The following is a 20,619-nucleotide window of genomic DNA, read 5'->3' on the forward strand; positions in this document are numbered from 1 at the left end:
GGCAGCTGTCCGGTTCTAGAACATAGAACATAGAACAGTACAGCACAGAACAGGCCCTTCGGCCCTCAATGTTGTGCCGAGCAATGATCACCCTACTCAAACCCACGTATCCACCCTATACCCGTAACCCAACAACCCCCCCTTAACCTTACTTTTTAGGACACTACGGGCAATTTAGCATGGCCAATCCACCTAACCCGCACATCTTTGGACTGTGGGTGGAAACCGGAGCACCCGGAGGAAACCCACGCACACACGGGGAGGACGTGCAGACTCCGCACAGACAGTGACCCAGCCGGGAATCGAACCTGGAACCCTGGAGCTGTGAAGCATTTATGCTAACCACCATGCTACCCTGCTGCCCACTGGTAATTAAAGCCTTTGAATTACCAATCTTCTCTCCTGTGTCGTAATTAAGGGTATCTCACAGACAGAGCACAAAAACAGTTCCTTCACCTCAAACTCAAGGGTCACTGGACTGCAGCTTTAGTAACATCTGAATAACTACAGCAATGAAACACAAGTAAGTCATGAATTTAATTTAATTCTCATTCTGAATGCAAATGACCAAGCTGACTCTCTTGAATGAACAAGTGACGGTGGCGTACTGGTATAGTCACTGGACAAGTAATCCAGAGACCCAGAGAAATGATCTGGGGTCCCAGGTTTGAATCCTACCATGGCAGATAGTGGAAAGTTTTTAAAAAATCAATTAAAAAAAATCATGGGCTGGATTCTCCACCCCGCCGCCCCAAATTTCTGCCTCAACCTGCCGGCAGCATTCTCCGTTATGCCTGCTGGTCAATGGGGCTTCCCATTGTGGGGCAGCCCCATGCCATCGGGAAACCCCCGGGCGCCAGCAAAACAGAGCATCTCGCCAGCGGAGAATCCTGCCCCTGGACTTAAAGTCTAATGATGACCATTGTCGATTGTCGTAAAAACCCATCTGGTTCACGAATATCCTTTAGGGAAGGAAAGCTGTCATCCTTAACTGGTCTGGCTTACATGTGACTCCAGATCCACAGTAATGTGGTTGACATAGCTTAACTTGAGTCTTAGGGTAGATACTGGAATCTATCATCAAGGAAGAAATAGCGAGGCTTCTGGATGGAAATTGTCCTACTGTACAGACGCAGCATGGGTTCATAAAGGGCAGGTCGTGCCGAACTAATTTAGTGGAATTTTTTGAGGACATTATCAGTGCAGTAGATAACAGGGAGCCAATGGATGTGGTATATCTGGATTTCCACAAGGTGCCACACAAAAGGTTGCTGCATAAGATAAGGATGCATGGTGTTAAGGGTAAAGTAGTAGCATGGAAAGAGGATTGATTAATTAATAAAAAGCAAAGAGTGGGGATTAATGAGTGTTTCTCTGGTTGGCAATCAGTAGCTCATGGTGTCCCTCAGGAATCAGTGTTGGGCCCACAATTGTTCATAATTTAGATAAATAATTTGGAGTTGGGGACCAAGGGCAATGTGTCCAAGTTTGCAGACGACACTAAGATGAGTGGTAAAGCAAAAAGTGCAGATACTGGAAGTCTGCAGAGGGATTTGGATAGGTTAAGTGAATGGGCTAGGGTCTGGCAGATGGAATACAATGTTGACAAATGTGAGGTTATCCATTTTGGTAGGAATAACAACAAAAGGGATTATTATCTAAATGATAAAATAGTAAAACATGCTGCTGTGCAGAGACCTGGGTGTCCGAGTGCATGAGTCGCAAAACGTTGGTGTACAGGTGGAACAGATGATTAAGAAGGCGAATCGAGTTTTGGCCTTCATTGCTAGAGGGATGTAGTTTAAGACTAGGGAGGTTATGCTGCAACTGTATAAGGTGTTAGTGAGGCCACACCTGGCGTATTTGTGTTCAGTTTTGGTCTCCTTACCTGAGAAAGGACATACTGGCACTGGAGGGTGTGCAGAGGAGATTCACTAGGTTAATCCTAGAGTTGAGGGGGTTGGATTACGAGGAGAGGTTGAGTAGACTGGGACTGTACTGGTTGGAATTTAGAAGGATGCAGGTGGATCTTATCAAAACATATAAAATTATAAAGGGAATAGATAGGATAGATGAGGGCAGGTTGTTTCCACTGGCGTGTGAAACCAGAACTGGGGGATAGCCTCAAAATAAGGGGAAGTAGATTTAGGGCTGAGCTCAGGAGGAATTTCTTCACCCAAAGGGTTGTGAATCTATGGAATTCCCTGCCCAGTGAAGCAGTTGAGGCTGTTTCATTGAATGTTTTCAAGATAAAGATAGATAGTTTTTTGAAGGATAAAGGAATAAAGGGTTATGGTGTTCAGGCGGGAAAGTGGAGCCGAGTCCACAAAAGATCAGCCATGATCTCATTGAATGGCGGAGCAGGCTCGAGGGGCCAGATGGCCTACTCCTGCTCCTAGTTCTTATGACTCTTAAATGCCCTCTGAAATGGCCTAGCAAGCCACTCAGTTGTTTCAACCAGGGAAAACTCTGCTGGTTGGAGTCATACTTGGCACAAAGGAAAATGGTTTTGGTGTTGAAGGTCAATCATCTCATCTCGAGGACATCACTGCAGGAGTTCCTCAAGGTAGTGTCCTAGGCCCAACCATCTTCAGCTGCTTCATCAATGACCTCCCTTCCATCTTAAGGTCAGAAGTGAGAATGTTCGCAGATTACTGCTCAATGTTCAGCACCATATGTGACTCCTCAGATAATGAAGCAGTCCATGTCCAAAACCTAGGCTTGGTCTGACAAGTGGCACGTTACATTCGAGCCACACAAGTAGCAGGTGATGACCATCTCCTACAAGAGGGGATCTAACCATTACCTATTGACATTCAATGGTATTACTTTCACTGAATCCCCCATACTCAACATCCTGGGGGTTACAATTGTAGCCATAAAGCTCCGCTCATGCAAAATGGTGAATAACAAGAATCCCTGAAAGCATGATGGGAAAATAGCTATCCTTGCAAGCCTTTGAAATGGCATATTCAGAGAAGCTTGCAAAGATTGTAAAGCAAAGACATACAGGAAATAGCTGCACAGATCGACACCTGGACCATAGATATAATCAAAGTCAGTGTTGACCGAGACAGAACAGGGCATTTAGAAACCACAAGGCCTAGGTTATGCTGAGTTTCGGAACAAATGGTTGTGTGGTTAGCAATGCTGCCTCCCAGCGCCAGAGACCCGGTTTCAATTCTGACCTCGGGTGACTGCCTGTGTAGCGTTTGCACTTTCTCCCCATGCCTGTGTAGGTTTCCTCTGGGTGCTCCAGTTTCCTCCCACTGTCCGAAGATGTGCTGGTTATGTGAATTGGCCATGCTAATATTACCCAAAAGGTTAGGCGGGGTTACAGGGATGGGGTGGGGGATTGGGCTTAGGCTGCATAATTACTGAAGGCTTGGGGTCATAGTGTTCAGAAACCAAAGCGACCAGCTCATCAAATGATTTGTTGTTCAGTGCAGCTGGGGACGTTAGAGAATATTTTATGATACCAAATGTTTCGGCCCTGCAGGTGGTCAATCAGGAGAACCTTCGGATGATCTCCCCTCAAAATCCCATTCGCCTGGAAGAAATACCCCATGCTCTCCGCATACTGGTTCAGTCTTCCAGGCCTGCATCAAAGGCTTCCAATTTTGCGAATAATGTCATCCTGAACAGTTATGTCCCTTCGGATAGAAAATTACTGGGCGGCTAAGCGGTTCCATGAGCGAATTTGGAGTTTCATTTTTTCCTCGTCGCCAGTTTAGTAACTTGAGGAATCCAGCGGTAAGAGAACATTTATTTGACTATTTACAATATTCTGCTCAATGCAGCATCTTGCTCCCAGTACAGTCCTTTCTGCGAGAACTAACTACACCACGCCCTGCTTTGGCCCGGTTTTTATGTTCATTTGTAACAAGCTCCATCTGTGTGGCCTCCACAGCCTGGCCGGGAAGCTCGTACTCCACAAGTCCTATGGGGAGATCAACAATGGTTTCCCTGTGATCCTCATGGAGGTTATAACAGTAGGGGATAACGACCTCATTAACTGATACATCAGATTTGCAAGTCCTCAAGGCATTTCACCTGCACTAAATTATTCTCCACTATGATGCAGGCTGCAATACCAAAATTAAGTAAATCACCAGGACGCAATGTACAGCCTCATTACAGATGCCATGTATCACATCATTGACCCCATAGTTCATACTAATTGACACTACATGAACCACCTTGCACAAGTCACAAGGGATTTGAAATCATTCAAGAGGTAGATGAAGTGATGCAGGTAAGTGCATTTTTGTTTGTTCAATGAATGAGCCATGATTGAGTAAATGGCCTTTTTATTTGTAACAACCTAGTCTTTTGGTAAAGTTAGATAAAAGGACAATGTTGAGTCAGAGTACAAGAGGCCTTAATCTAGGGCTAATCTCTGATATATTATTTGGGAATCTTTGATGTCAATGTTGAGAATAAAAATGAAAAATATTCACCCCCTTAACACTACTATCCTTACCAATGGGAGCACAAATTTTATCCATAGATTCAGTGGCAAAGAACATAATTACAGAACACAATAATTAATATATTGCTATCATCTGGTACGAACAAATTTTCAAGTTTGGACAATTCACAAGTTGTGCAGAGCAACGCTTTTGTCATGTTCTCTGAATAGTACCTTTGACTTGATAAGGAAAGTTCTGTGCCCACCGATGGCAATTTGTTTCTTCATAACACTGAAGCGATTAAAACGACAGATTAGAAGACCAGCACTATGGACCCGAATGTTGAAATCCACATCATCACAGGTAAATCTGAAAGAAGGCAAAAACGTCGAGGTTTGTTTTTGCAGAATGATTATAAAAACACTTTCCATGAAGCCAATTAACTCCAGGTTGCTATATTTTTGACTGCAGTAAACTAATAAAACACCAGAGAACAAGCTGAGATCTGGTAGAATGCAATGATTATGTACCAACTAACATTGTTAGAGTGTAGCTGATTATACATGTGATTCCCCAGTGAGAAGCTCTCTGTTTCAGTGTGCTATGCTACAGGGTACACAGTGGCAATGATGCAGTCAGATGAAGGCCTGAGACAATAAAATCATCTTTTTAAAATGAGGCATAGGTGAAAATTTACTATTTAAAACTTTTGCACACGACCAATGTCATTAATCACAAAAATAGTTCTTGCATTCCCACGATTTAGAGGGTCCCCTTACTTGACCAATGTCTTGGTAAACGATAGTGAGATCCAGGGATTAAACATATAATCCACTGCATACAAGTTTACTGGAATGCATTACATGGTTAAGTCTCAGGCTATAAACAAAGACAAAGAGTGGAATTCTCCATTTGGGAGATATTGGGTGGGTTTCTGTGTCCCGCCACACCAGATTTCGGGATTCTCCGCTTCGCCGGCTAGTCAATGGTGTTTCCCATAGTGGGGCAGCTCCACGCCATCGGGAAATCCCCAAGCTGCCGGCAAATCGGAGAATTCAGCCCTAAATGTTGACGCTGGGAGTGAATGAGTGGTGATATTTGTGGGGCAATTCAGGACGTGCAAATGGGCCAGCACTGCCCAGGGAAATTCTCATTCCTGCCATTCGCTGGGGCCACAATTGGAGCTGGAGAGCTTGACAAGCTGGAGGTGCTTATAGAATCATAGAATTTACAGTGCAGAAGGAGGCCATTTGGCCCATCGAGTCTGCACCGGCCCTTGGAAAGTGCACCCTATTAAGCCCAAACCTCCACTCTATCCTTGTAACCCAGTAACCCCACCTAAACTTTTTAAACACTAAGGGAAATTTAGCATGGCCAATCCACCTAACCTGCAATTCTTTGATATTGATATCGATATTTATTGTCGCATGTACTGACGTACAGTGAAAAGTATTTTTCTGCAGCCAAGGGAACATACACAGTACGCACATAGTGGACAAAATAACAATTGACAGAGTACATTGACAAATGGTACATCAACAAATAGTGAGTGGCTACAGTGCGGAACAAGGGCCAAGTAATTATATATGAAGTGAAAAAGAGTTTTACTAGGTCAGAACGGTGATAAGAGATAAAAGAGTCAGGTTGAGAGAGCTCGCAGAGAGTCACCGTGCTCCGGCGCCATCTTGAATCTGGGGAGGAAACCGGAGCAAACCCACACAGACACGGGGAGAACTTGCAAACTCCGTAAAAACAGTGACCCAAGCCAGGAATGAAACCTGGGACCTTGGAGCAGTGAAGCAACTGTGTAACTGTGCCGCTCTTATAAGCACTCCACTCCCCACACACCCTCATTCCAGTGAAGAAGATGGCTCTACAAAGAGCAGCACCACCCTTCGCAAACTCGGAGCTCAAGGGAATGTTGGATGCGGTGGAGGAGAGGCGGAACACCCTCTTCCCCAGGGTGGTCAGGAGGCTACCGTCCACCATCATCAACCAGGCCTGGGTGGAAGTGGAAGAGGCACACAATGTGATGAGCCTCACCACGCGGACTGGCTGCCAGGAGATGAACAACCTCCCCAGGGCAGCTCGAGTGACCCACAACCTCTGTTTCCCTGGCATCACTCACGTGTCTCACTCCTCACATCACACCCCCACTCCCATAGAGGCCAATTAAAAACCCACCTGCCCACATTTCCCTCACATCCCACCCTGCATCAAACCCCAAACACCTGTATTGTCCTCTCTGGCCAGGTGCCTTGTACACACATGCAGCACGGTAGCATGGTGGTTAGCATAAATGCTTCACAGCTCCAGGGTCCCAGGTTCGGTTCCCGGCTGGGTCACTGTCTGTGTGGAGTCTGCACATCCTCCCCGTGTGTGCGTGGGTTTCCTCCGGGTGCTCCGGTTTCCTCCCACAGTCCAAAGATGTGTGGGTTAGGTGGACTGGCCATGCTAAATTGCCCGTAGTGTCCTAAAAAGTAAGGTTAAGGGGTGGGGGGTTGTTGGGTTACGGGTATAGGGTGGATACATGGGTTTGAGTAGGGTGATCATGGCTCGGCACAACATCGAGGGCCGAAGGGCCTGTTCTATGTTCTATGTTCTATGACACCAGTTACAGACTCCCCTTGTGACTCGCCTCCACGTGTCTCACCAGGTCCTTTATGAATTTCCGAGGAAAAGATAGCCCATAACAGAAGGGAGCGGGAGAAGACCAGAGGTGTACTGAACCTCTGGGCCCTCACCCCCATCAAGCAGAGGACAATGGCATTTTCCGGGGAGGTGCAGGAGAGTGCTATCTTCGAGGTGGAAGTCGGCGTGCGACAACCAAGTGAGCCCCTAATGCAAAATGATGTCCCTATACAAAGTGAGTCACCCCTCTCTTCCAGACCACTCTTTCCCAAGATCTCACCATGTGTTTGGTCTCTTGACTTGCAGGATCACCAACAGACCATGCCATCCCGTCTGCGGTACCTCGCCCGTAGCCACAACCCTTGCACACCCCGGAGCACGAGTCCGGGGACAACACCGACTTCTTGGCACTGCATTCCCCTGCACCCTCCACCATCGCAGAGGCTATCACCTCGGTGGGGCATTTTAGTGAAGAGGCTTCTTGGTTATACATACTAATTGTGAGTGTGTTATGTTCATTATAAAACCAAAAAACTGCATTTTCATAACTAAGTGACACAACTATTCTTTGACAAATGCGTACCCAGTTGAAAATGAGATTAAAGAGCCAGAAAAGATACAAAGAAAATGAGTACACACAATACCTCCATAGTCAATATATTAAAAATACCATCTACTTTAACAGAAACAGAAATACATATTCATCAACTGTCCTTCCAGAATGAAAATGATAATTCTTCACCTTGTAAAGGTGTTCCACAGAAACAAATAATCTTGAACTAAGGAATTCAAATCCATAATGTAACACAGACTAAATACATTTTTGTCACAAAACATAATATACAAAATAATAGTAACCAGAGCTTCCATTAATATACTAAGTAATCTGAAATTCCGAGGAATATGACTAAGGATTTGGGAGATAACCAAGAAATCCACAATAATTTCTTTCAAAGGTTATGACTATGAGCTGTGCTGTCTGATTGCTCAAAATGGTAGGAATGTTCAGTTGTTAGAAGGCCTGCACATTCTGCCTTTAATTTGTTTCATTTTTGCTCTAATGCCAGATAACAAGATGGGGAAGAACATAAAATTTCCAGGTGACTATCCCAAAGATAAAGCGACAATAATCTTCCAGATTAGCAGTGGCTGTAATTGAATTTCACAACTCGATGGATCTAAAGTCCTGTAAAAATATGATTTACAACTTTTCCATTCTGCAATACATGATTTCTTTTCACACTTCACTAAAATGTACAAAATGGAGCCTGAACCATTTTAACAAGTATTTACATATTGTATTGAGACCTATACAAGTAGCTTCAAAAAACGGCCTTTGCAAGATCAGATGTGCCCGATCTGAAATACACAATCTCCTGAGTCCAATATTACAAACCACACAGGGTGAGAACAAAGTCCTGCCAGCACTTACTAAATAGAGGTGATAGATTCTTTTGTTACTAAAGACCAAGGACGGTATCTTCTGGCCTCATTACACTCACGCTCAAGCGTAACAAGGCCGGTGAATAGAGGGATAGGCCAAAAACGAGATCCGCGCTGGGCGCCAAAGTGTTTGTGATGCAACGGCCCCGCTCCAGTAGGTGAAACGGGGATCTCGCCGTAGTGTGGTGAGAAACCAATTATCACCATTTAATCCCCATTTCCATACAATCAACGAGAGCCACCCCACATCCAACGGCCTTTCATCATTCAGTGGCCTCCTTTGCTCATAGGCTAAAAGCCCGGGGCTTGCCACCCCAGTGCTTGGCGGGAGGTGGGGGGATCCTCCACTGGGCCGCCATGGGAGGGTGGTGGGGGCCCTGGGGGGGGGGGGGGGGGGGGGGGGGGAATCGCTCGTGGCACAACCATGCCAATCCCTGCATCCCAACCCCATTCTGGGGCTAACCCTTGTCCTGCCCGTCTGCCCCACCGATCAACCATAACCCCTACCGACAGCTGAAGGCTATTGCTAATAGGGAATTGCCAATCATGGGTAACTGAGCACTTGACACATGCCAAATGGATTACTGTGGGTGGCCGGGCCACGTGGGAGTCATTCGCCAGTATTCCAATCGCACCTTGATGCCTGGACACTGTGCTTGAACACTAGCAACACCACAAGCAACTGCCAACATCCGAACACCCAGGGGTTTGGGATACAGCTCCGAGGATATGTCCACGGCCGGAGGCTGGATGAGCACCATAGGGAGGGGTTGGGGGTTGTCTGGAGAGATGGGCAAAGGGTTGGGGGGTCAGCCCGCATTGCGGAAGAAAGTGACAAAGGCATCATAATGGTTGTCCAAAACTTTGTTTAATGTGCCGGCCCTCCCAACTCCTAATCCCACCCCCTACCTACGCCTCACCCTCTCCCCCTGTGCTCTCAGTGATCCTCAATGTGCCTGCCCCTCCTAGCTCTACCACTACAGTCTTTATGCTTCCCCAGGATGCGCATCGGAGGTGGAGGCAGTCAGCTGCTTACCTTGTCGCATGGCCATCGATGCCCCTGGTGGGCATCCTCTGGGGGCTCTGGTGCCGGAGGGTTCCGGCTCACTTGTCGGAGGCACATAAACAGCTATGCCGCCTTGACCGTGTGCTGAGCCCGTGATGCAGCCTCATCAGAGGGGTGGAACTTGGGGAAGCTGGTGGCCATCGTCGCCACAGCAAGGGATGGGTCCAGCCTCCTCCCGATCAGTGCCCAGAGGGCCCTAGGGTTCATCTTGGGACAGAGGGGCAGTTGGCTGCCCCTGCATCGTCTGGCTCTGCCAGACATGGCGGTTCGCCATGGTCTGCAAGATGGTGTCGACGTGCTCAGTGATGCTCCTCAGTGACTGGAACATGCTCTGCAGTGCCTCAGTCATGTCCACCTGGGACTGGGGCAAGCTCTGCAGCGCTTCGGTCATTCCCATCGGAGAGTGGAACATGTCCCGCAGAACCTCATTCCCCAGCGAGTCAGACATTCCGCTGAGACCCTTAGCCATGGCCGTCACCGACTGCGCGACACCTTGGACACCTTGGGCGCGATTCTCCGACCCCAATGCGGGTGGGAGAATTGCGGGAGTGCTGGGCGATTCACGCCACGCCCCCCAAAAGACGTGTCGCGTTTTGCGACAGGCCGCTCGGAGAATCGCCGCTCCGGTCGAGCGGCGATTCTCCGGCCCAGATGGGCCAAGCGGCCTGCCTAATCCGACCGGTTCACGCCGGCGCCAACCACACCTGGTCGCTGCCGGTGTGAACAGTGCACGACCGCTGCGTGTGGAGCCTGTGGGGGGGCGGAGGGAGGATCGAGCACCAGGGGCGTGCTCAGGAGGGGTCTGGCCTGCGATTGGTCCGCACCGATCGTTGGGCCGGAATCTCTGAAAGACGCAGTCTTTTCCCTCCGCCGCCCCGCAAGATCAATCTGCCATGTCTTGCGAGGCGGCGGAGGGGAAGACGGCAACCGCGCATGTGCAGGTTGGCGCCGGCCAACCTGCGCATGTGCGCGTGACGTCACTTAGGCGCAGCCGGCTTCTTCATTTACGCGGCGCCACTTTGACGCGAGCGTCAAGGCCCGGCGCGCGTAATTGATGCAGCGCCGCTCCTAGCTCCCTGAGGGTGGGAGAATAGGGGGCAAGGAGCGGCCTCCGACGCCGGAGTGAAACACTCCGGGCGCGATTCTCCCAAAACGGGAGAAATCGTAAGGCTGGCGTCAAACCCGGGCGGGTTTGACGCCAGCGCGCCCCTTCCCGACCGGGAACCGATTTCTGGTCCCCGGTCGGGGCTAGCAGCCGACGCCGCAAGCTCCGGCATCACGGGCTTAACGAATTTTCGTTAAGCCCGCTTGCCGGACTTAGCGCCGGCTGACGCGTCATATGACGTCAGCCGCGCATGCGCGGATGGAAGACTCCAACCCGCGCATGCGCGGATGACGTCATCGCGTATTTGCGCGGGCCGGGATGCCCCTCAGCCGCCCCGCGAATGGATACTGCGGGGCGGCGGAAGGACAAATGGTGCGCGGGCATCGGGCCCGCTGCCCGCGATCGGTGGGCACCGATTGCGGGCCCATGGCACCCTTGGCACGGCCGTGGTACTGCCGTGCCAATCGGTGCCGATGGTTATAAAAAGCGAGTTGTTCCCGCCGTTTTTACGAATGGCCAGACCAGGTGTGTTTGCCGTTCGTAAAAACAGCGTAAAGGGCTGGGGACTTCGGCCCATCGAACAGCTGTGGAATCGCTGCCGGCCCGTAAAAAAACGGCGGCAGCGATTGTGTCGGGAGTTGGGCGGGGGGGGGGGGGGGGGGAGAATAGCGGGAGGGCGGGAATAATGTCGGGAAGGCCCTCCCGCTATTCTCCGACCCGTCGTGGGGGTCGGAGAATTTCGCCCTCCATTTCTCACTCTGGCGTCGGCTCTTTGTCTCCCTTTGGGAGAATCGCGCCCCTTCAATCATGGTGCCGACGTTGTGCACCAGGCTCTCCACTGAGGTCGCCAGCCTAGCAGTGTTGGCCTATGTGCCACTCATTGCCAGCGCCATCTCCTGTGCCCGTATCCTCTGGGACTTCTCCAAGCGGCTATGGATCTGCTGGAGTGACGCTGACATCTCCCTCTGAATGTCCCGGCCATTCCCTATCATCTCCAGCAGCTCCGGGTAACCCACTTCCAGAGGCTCAGCATCAGGCTGGGACCCAGCTGGGTCAGGGATCCAGCCAAGCCTCCGACTGCTGCCCCGCCTGGGGGGTTCCTGCCTCCACCTGATGTACGCCAGCAGCAGTATGGTGCTCACCAGGTGTGCCCCAGGAGCCCTGACCACTAACACTTCCCACCGAGTTGTGTGAATCTGCCCTGGAGAGTGGAGATGACAGCGTACTGCGACCATGGTGGCATCCTCGGAGCTCTCCTCCAGGGTGTTCTCCTCAAAGTAAGAGGGGGCCACCCGGGAAGGGCCAGCGCCATCGGCTGGAGAACCTTGTGGAGAATGAACATGTGGTCAGTGGAGGGATGGGTCAGTAAGGCAATCACTACTCAAGTATGACAGGTCGCCCGGGGGGGAGCCCGGTGGTTCCTCACCCCTGTGGCATCCACCAGCCTCTGTGTGGTTGACAAATCTGTCCTCGGCCACCATAGTCACCTCCAGGGCCCGCTCATTGAAGGAGGGCGAGGGATTCTTATGTCTGGCACCACTCCGCCAGTCTGGGCCCTCTCCCACCGATTGTGGAAGAGCTTTTTCGGGGCGGTCCAGCATCCCCAATCTTGGGGGTCTGCTCTTCTCGGCACCATTGTTGTGAGCTGACTGGGGTTGGCTGAGCAAGGGCAGTTTAATTGCTGCTTGACCTTGTTAGCAGGGGGCTGGTGAGCCCGGTCCTGGCAAATCAGCTGGTGAGGGCCTCCTTAAGTGGACCAATTACCGTTGAATTGCATTTGCCGGTTTTGCTGGGCTGAGCGACAGGAAACTCGCGGCAATTCCCGCTCGCTGCAACACTTGGAACTCTTCATGACAATCACGTCCAATGCTTTGAAAGAGAAGGGAATAGATATCATGGGTTTGCTATTCTCCAGGAAAAATGGCACTGGGCACCATTTAATCTTCAGTAATAAGACTTCTTACCCGTTTGCTCCAATCTTCACTTCCTGCAGCTCACACAAGATATCAGGAAGCAGTTGGACAAATATTGCGCTAGCCAGAGTAGACAGGCTCTGGTTTTCCTGTGTACTCAGCAGGAACTACTTGCTTCATAATCTGTGAATTCACCTGTGATTCTCAATTACAGATACAGAAGATGGACTGGCAGCCATCCTTCTCGGATAAGAAACCTATTACCACTGAGATGTGATGTACATGTCTTGACTTAAATAGAACAAAAATGCATTCCAAAATCTGCTGTAAATACAAATGGAATAAACTCTGTTCGTGCTTCGCTTAGTTTTATAGAATTCCTACAATGCAGAAGGAGACCAATCGTCCCATCAACCCTCCGAACGAGCACTCTACCTTGGCCCACGTCCCATCCTATCCCTTAACCCAGTAACCCCACCGAAGGGGCAATTTGGCATGGCCAATCCACCTTACCTGTACATCTTTGGACTGTGGGAGGAATCTGGAGCACCCGGAGGAAGCCCACGCACACACGGGGAGAACTCCACACCGGCAGTCATTCAAGGCCAGAATTGAACCCGCTTCCTGTCACTGTGAAGCAGCATTGCTAACCACTGTATCACCATGCCGATCCTTTTTTGATCACCAATGAATTTAACAGAATTTGTCTGTCACTAAGTCATTTTTGCAGCGGAGCTTTTATGTACAAGGCCACCTGCATGTACATTCTGTAAGCACCATCAAGGATGCCTCAATTGGCAGGCATGCCTTTTCTTTCCCATTTTTCAATGAAGCAATTAGTTGGTGTTGCACACTTCTCTCACAACCCCAAATTATGTTAAAAATCCAACTTTAATAAAAGTGATCCCTTTGATATTAATAAGCTGAGGACGTCTGAAAGTTGTAGTCTTTGATCATAAGGTACAATATTTAGAGGATAAATCGGTGTTAATGTCTAACAAAACAATAGTGCCAACATTAGTCAACTTACCTGTTCTGATTGTATTGAACATTTTGTGTGAGGTCTACATTTAGCAGCAGAAAATCATGTAGATGACAGCGGGAGAAAGGCTCTGCGAGATAAGGGCTGTGTACTTTACTAGACCACTTGCGGACCCCACAAAGGGCATAGTGTGGAATTTGAGCAGTCGCCTCAATATGCTGAAGTACATGCTTCAAAGAAACATTCCTCTCCAGGACATTTTGTTCAGCAGGTACACTGGACAATGAAAAAAGACAAATAAGAAATTCAGTCAGTTTCTCTATTCATAATGAGGGTAACCAGTCAAGGGGGGACGAAAGGGACATGCTGTGGCCACAATGGATTGTAAATTGTAAATGCCATTTAAAAGGGGGGTCATGGCCACAGTTTTTGGGAAGACATTGCTTGTGAATGTATGTGTTGGGTTTTTTTTTTGTGCAGTTTTAGCTTTTGTAATTATGGATTGTTGAATATGAAATATGAAAATCCCGCCCAAAAGGGGGGTGACAGGAGGCGAGAGTTACAGCAAGTACATAAAACAGTTCTGATTTGCTGAAAGAAAATGTTTCTGTTGCAAGTACAATTTTAAAATAGTAAGCTGTTCATAATAATTTGTTCAAATTGGCAGACCACTTTTATTGGGCCGCGAATCTCCGCAAATGCGGAGAGTCGTAAAAGGCTGCGTGAAACTGGCCGTGTTTCACGGCAGCCTCCGCGCCCCCTCCCGGGACCCGATTCTCCCCCCCGTGAAGAACGGCATTGCGGGCTTAGCGACGAGCTCTCGTTATATCACAGTGCATCAGAAATAGCCCAGTTAGTTTGTAATTTTGTTTAAGTTCTCAACAGGAGCTGGGTTGACCAGTTTCGAAGTGCAAATGCTTTGCTTACCTGACAGAGTTTTTAGAGACTTCAGTATTAAGACTATTCCACATCACGCAAGAGTCATCTGCAATGACGATAAATGGCCACACGTCTTGGGGTTTAGATCCAAGCTCTTCTTGGCGATTACGTTCCAGTTCCAAATTATGATAGGACAGCTCTTTGATCAAAAAATGAGCCGCACCTAAAACACACACAACAAAATTCAAAGTATGTAATGCAGTTTTAAGAGAAAACATTATACAAGTTTGTACTGCATTCCAATTGGCTTCTCTTCATAACCTCCTGAGCTGACACACCAAAACCCTTCACCAGTGCTGGGTTTGTGTTTCCTGCTAATGTGGTTCGGCAGCTTATTTCTCAGTACAAACAATATAGACCAAATCAGGTTGGGGTAAAAGATATAATTGAGTCAGATTTTTTTTAACAACAAACCAGCTTCTTTGATCATCACTTTTTCAGATGGTAGATTTATTGAATTCAATAAATTCAATAGCTCTGGGCTGCTGATCCTTTACAAACAGCCGTGAGGTTATTGCATCCACTTTTACATAAAACATAACTGAAATGTTAAGTTGTCATACAAATCAATTTATTGAAAATGCTTCTATTTCTGTAAGATAATAAGGTTGGGGCTACATTAGAATATTTAAATCATGGTCGTTTATTTTTATTATATTGGTTGTAGGACCCCAACAGAAATGTTCATGCGCCAATGGACAGAGGTTGTGCCATGCGTTGCAAGTCTGAAATGATCTAGCAACCATCCTTAAAGGGAACACTGGAGATGTTTGTAACAAAAGACCCAAAATATTTTATTTAACAGTGACTTTTGTGAGACGAAGTGCAGCTTCAAACCCACTGACAGGCACTCTCCCCACCACCCTCCCCACAGTATTTTCAGCCTCCCCTCCTTAAACTCTGACTTGTCTCACAAAGGAGCCATCATATTCTCATATGAATGTGAAATATACATGTCATCTCATAACCATTAAATATGGTTGAAGATAATTTATGTCAAGCATACATTAGTGAGATCTAAGGATAGTATATTGTTTAATCATTATTCATACCTTAACCTCCAGTATAAAATGTACACATGGGGCTGTATTTAGTCCTACTATTGTGGCACCAGTTAGTGGGCCGTGCCTTTGTCGCCGATCTGGTGCAGTTATGTGGCAGCCGGATGGTGGTGACACGCTCATGAATGCAGCAAATTTCCCATTTTGTTACTTTCCTGCCATTGACTTAATCGTTTACAGTTTCCCACGACAAGTGGTCTGAATTGCGCGGCCTCCCACTCAGTTCTCAGTGCCCACACACCATTTAGCCTGCTCCAGTGAGCTCCATAAATTGCAGCGCATGCTGTATACCGGCTACTAAATCCTCGACTGGAATTTTTAGAAGTCTCTCAAAGACTTACATTGTACTTGCAAATCACTTCCTTCCAACAAAAAGTTACAAAATAGAAGCAGAACATTAAACCTATATAGTTGGGCATTTCACATCTTCACAATTCAGTCCCATGTAACCAATGGGCGGAATTCTCTGTTCAGCAGATTATGGGCACGATTCAGCGGACTTGAATTGAGGGGCGTGTTCCTACAGCCACGCTGCACAAGAAAAACAGCGAATAGAGCGAGGCAGCTGCGCCAGAAACGCATCTCGCTGGTTGATGCGTGGCCGGTGAAAGTCTGTAGGTCCCACTCCCTAGATCCACCTGCCTCACGAGATTCAACGTAATCTCATGGGACATTGCCAAGAGAATCCCGCCCACAATGAGAGGGATCAGTTGTTGGCAAATCTGCATATTAGAGCAAGGCAGTAATGTGCAGATTCCCAAGGTATCTGAGGCTTTGGGATTCAATCCCTTCACCGTGGGGATCTCAGGCGAGTGCGTTTGGTACTGGTCCCCACAAATGGGGACCAGATGGGACGTCACTTGTGGGAGTCTCCAAAGGGATCGGAGGCCCCCAACTGCATGCCCTTTGGTACTTGCCAGCTGGCATGGGCACTGCCATGTTGGCACTGTCAAGGTGCTAGACTTTCATTTTTTGCACGCACGCAATCCGTTGGGGTTGCCCGGTATTGTGTTGGGGGGGGGGGGGGGGCTGGGGATCCTCCCATATTTAAAAATGGTGCTCCGACCCTTGCTGTGTATGTTCCAGTAAGCAAAGCTCTTCACTGCAAAGTACAGGTTATGTGTGGCCTCGGCCAAGTATTCCCCATCAGGCCCCTATTCAAAGTGAGTCGCATGAATAGTCATGTGTTTCTCGGCACTGAGCGCGCCGGGCAACCGGCAGCTAAATGAGATCGCTAGGGGGCTTTGTTCCCGTTTGGGAACATCGCACCTAATGTCTGCGAATGGCCCTATCTAGTGGAGTGTTTCTTGGCACCGAATCCCGCTATTTCAGTGGCACTTGACTGGTTGTTTTGGCCTCAGGGAGATTTTCTCCACCAAGGCTCCACTTAAGAGGATCTCCTGCTGGCGAGCATAGATCAACGATCCATTTTGGAAGGCTGCCCTAATCTCCCCCCACTTTCAGCCCCCCCCCCCCCCCCCCCCCCCCCCTCCAGTTTCTGACCTCCCCCTCGCCCTTCCAACCTTGAGGAAGCCCCGGGATCTCCCTCAGCCTGGTAGGCCCGTCCCCACCGGGCCCGACCACCAGCACTGCCAGCCTGGCAAACCAAGGGCTGGTTTAGCTCACTCAGCTAAATCGCTGGCTTTTAAAGCAGACCAAGCAGGCCAGCAGCACGGTTCGATTCCCGTACCAGCCTCCCCGGACAGGCGCCGGAATGTGGCGACTAGGGACTTTTCACAGTAACTTCATTGAAGCCTACTCGTGACAATAAGCGATTTTCATTTTTCATATTTCATATTTCATTACGGAGACCCTCACCAGACGACCTCCCCTATTAGAGAGACCCCTGCCTGGAAGTTCCCCACTAGAGAGACCCATGCCTGGAAGCCCCCCACTAGAGAGACCCATGCCTGGAAGTTCCCCACTAGAGAGACCCATCCCTGGAAGCCCCCCACTAGAGAGACCCACGCCTGGAAGTTCCCCACTAGAGAGACCCATGCCTGGAAGTTCCCCACTAGAGAGACCCCTGCCTGGAAGTTCCCCACTAGAGAGACCCATGCCTGGAAGCCCCCCACTGGAGAGACACCTGTCTGGAAGCTAGAGAGCGTCCAAACAGAGGCTGTGAAAAAGATCCAGCTTTAAAACTCACCTGTACAATACACCTGCTGGCTCAGGCAGAGGAAGCAGCATCTGTCAATTCCCAGAAAGAGAAAACCAGTCGGCTGGGTTTAAACCGCCTTAGATCTTTGATCTGCAAGCTATTCATTCATTTCTCTGTGAAATTTCTTTCCTTAGACTGTGATGTGACAGCTTCCAAACACACCCATCTGCCAGCATTGTTTCATGGCCCTTCACCTTTTAGCTTTGAAGTACCCAGCTATGAAACTAATGCAATGTTTATAAACATCTAGTTATAATTGATAGATCCTGGACCACATCGAAGCCAGTTAAGTGGTGCCCCCACATCCCCCCCCCCCCCCCCCCCTCCCGCCCCCTGGGGAAAAAGAGGAAGAGAGAGCACTTAAAGCACTTAACTGGTTAATTTACAGCTGGCTACTTGAAAGTCATTCAAGGTGGATGGAGATGAATGAAACAATGCAAATATCTGTGTGTGTGTGTGTGTGGGGAAGCTGTCAGTCAGAGCCCGGGGAAAGCAACATCACAGAGATATGAATGAATGGCTTGCAGATAGGAAGATCTGAACGGGTTTAACCCCAGCTGACTGGTTTTCTCTTTCCAGGAATTGACAGGTGCTGCTTCCTCTGCCTGAGCCAGCTTTGTGTATTACGCCGGTGAGTTTTAAAGCAGTAATTCATTTCACTGCTTCTGTCAGCACTGCTCTCTAGCTTCCAGGCAGGGAAGCTCTTAATGGAGATCCTCTGTAATGGGGGTTCTCTGTTACTGGGGGGGGGGGGTCTCTGTAATTGGGGGGGTCTCTGTAATTCTGGGGGTCTCCGTAATTGGTCGGTCTCTGGCGGGGGAGTCTGGTGGGGTTGGGGTGGGCAGGATTTGTATTGTGGGGGGTGGATGGTGGCAGAGGGTGACCCTCCGATGGACTCTGGGGGCAATTCCCTTAAAGAGTTACCCCTTTGGCCCACCGCAAAATCCATTGCTTCACGGTCACATTTGTAACGTCCTACACCAATTCTCGCCTATGTGATTCCCACCTCAGAGCACGAGGAAATCACGCGGGCCCAGAGAATATGGTGCCCGGCCTGTTAATAGGATGCAAATGGTTCTTAATGACCCATTTGCATTTTCATACTTGGGCGGGGGGGCAAACCTCGATCCTGCCGCCAGCGGGGGACTAGAGCATCGGATCGGGATGGGCACCCTTTTTTGCCTGACATTGGATTCTCTGCCCGATCATGAATTGCCCTTCCGATGTCACGTAATGGAGAATCCAGCCTAAAATCTTTGGTATGACTGGCTAAAAGGTGGCATTCATAGCACAGCCACTAGGGGACGATATTTCTAACAGTCATTGGAGGATTGCATTAATAGTCGATACACAGCTGACAACTGGCAATGGTTGGTGGTCAGTGAGATAATACTATTCAAGAGCAACAAAACAATAAAGTTAAATCTTACAAACTAAAGCCATCTTTTAAAAACTTTTTTTCCTTCTTCCCTCCAGCACATATTTAACTTTCTGGCATTTAATATACAGAGTGACTACTCTGGCACTCGTCCACTAACTCTGGAGAGTGGCATTTCGTCCACTAACTCTGAAAATAACTTTTCTTTGGAGGTGCTCATCTTCAAACAATGTTAACCGATACATTAATTCGAATTCAATCCATCCTAACATATTAGGGCGGCACAGTAGAACAATGGTTAGCACTGTTGCTTCACAGGTTCGGTTTCTGTTTTGGGTCACTCTCTGTCCGGACTCTGCACGTTCTCCCCGTGTCTGCATAGGTTTCCTCCGGGTGCTCCAGTTTCTTCCCACAGTCCAAAGATGTGCGGGTTGGGTGGATTGGCCATGCTAAATTGCCCTTATTGTCCAAAAATGGTTAGCTGGGGTTACTGGGGTGGTGTGGAGGTGTCGCCTTAAGTAGGGTGCTCTTTCCAAGGGCCGCTGCAGACTCGATGGGCTGAATGGCCTCCTTCGGTACTGTAAATTCTATTATTCTATGATTATAGTTATAGTTTGGGTACGCACGCTTTCCAAGGTGGAGTATTATTTTGTTAGATTGTCCAGTCCTAGCCAGAGAATCCTCATATAACCTTTCAGATCTTAATTTGCAAAGTAGTTTACAAATATGCTGGAAACATTATATTTAATATGTAGTACTTATATACAAGTAGAGTGAAGGTACTGAATCAGGACCTTTGGAACTATCTCAAAAATTAATTACATTTTAAAAATCATGTGCGTGATTCTCCCAAAAAATTTCAAAGTTTATTTGTGACCTGTTTTTCAGGGAGCTCCCCCCCTACTCTGCCAGCAAGTTCCCACCGCTATTCATGACATGTGGTGAATGTGATTCACACCGGATTATAACCTATACATGTGTCTATATTGTAACAGTAAGAAGTCTTACAACACCAGGTTAAAGTCCAACAGGTTTGTTTCAAACACGAGCTTTCGGAGCACGGCTCCTTCTTCAGGTGAATGGAAAGGCTTGTTCCAGAAATGTTTATATAGACACAGTCAGAGATGCCCCGGAATGCGAGCACCTGCAGGCAATCAAATCATCAAAGATGCAGAGAGAGAGGTAACTCCAGGTTAAAGAGGTGTGAATTGTCCCAAGCCAGTTCAGTCGGTAGGCCTCTGCAAGTCCAGGCTTGTTGGTGGGGGCCGAATGTAATGCGACATGAATCCCAGATCCCGGTTGAGTCCGCATTCATGCGTGCGGAACTTAGCTATAAGTTTTTGCTCAGCAATTTTGCGTTGTCGCGTCTCCTGAAGGCCTCCTTGTAGAATGCTGACCCGGAGATCAGAGGCTGAATGTCCTTGACTGCTGAAGTGTTCCCCAACTGGAAGGGAACAGTCCTGCCTGTTGATAGTCGCACGATGCCCCATTTATTCGTTGTCGCAGTGTCTGCATGGTCTCGCCAATG

The 20,619-nt window shown here is 48.5% G+C and overlaps 1 protein-coding gene across 1 annotated transcript in view; it reads right to left on the minus strand.

The window, feature by feature from the left end:
* greb1 (growth regulating estrogen receptor binding 1) overlaps positions 1–20,619 on the minus strand; it is a 252,071-nt gene that overhangs the window by 31,659 nt on the left and 199,793 nt on the right. Inside the window, exons 27-29 of the mRNA XM_038800249.1 lie at positions 14,480–14,654; positions 13,601–13,828; positions 4,646–4,781 (exon numbers count right to left, since the gene is read on the minus strand). Coding sequence (XP_038656177.1) covers positions 4,646–4,781; positions 13,601–13,828; positions 14,480–14,654 — 539 coding nt within the window. The remainder of the gene's footprint in view (positions 1–4,645; positions 4,782–13,600; positions 13,829–14,479; positions 14,655–20,619) is intronic.

Source organism: Scyliorhinus canicula, chromosome 6, assembly GCF_902713615.1.
Source record: "Scyliorhinus canicula chromosome 6, sScyCan1.1, whole genome shotgun sequence".
Classification (NCBI taxonomy): Eukaryota; Metazoa; Chordata; class Chondrichthyes; order Carcharhiniformes; family Scyliorhinidae; genus Scyliorhinus; species Scyliorhinus canicula.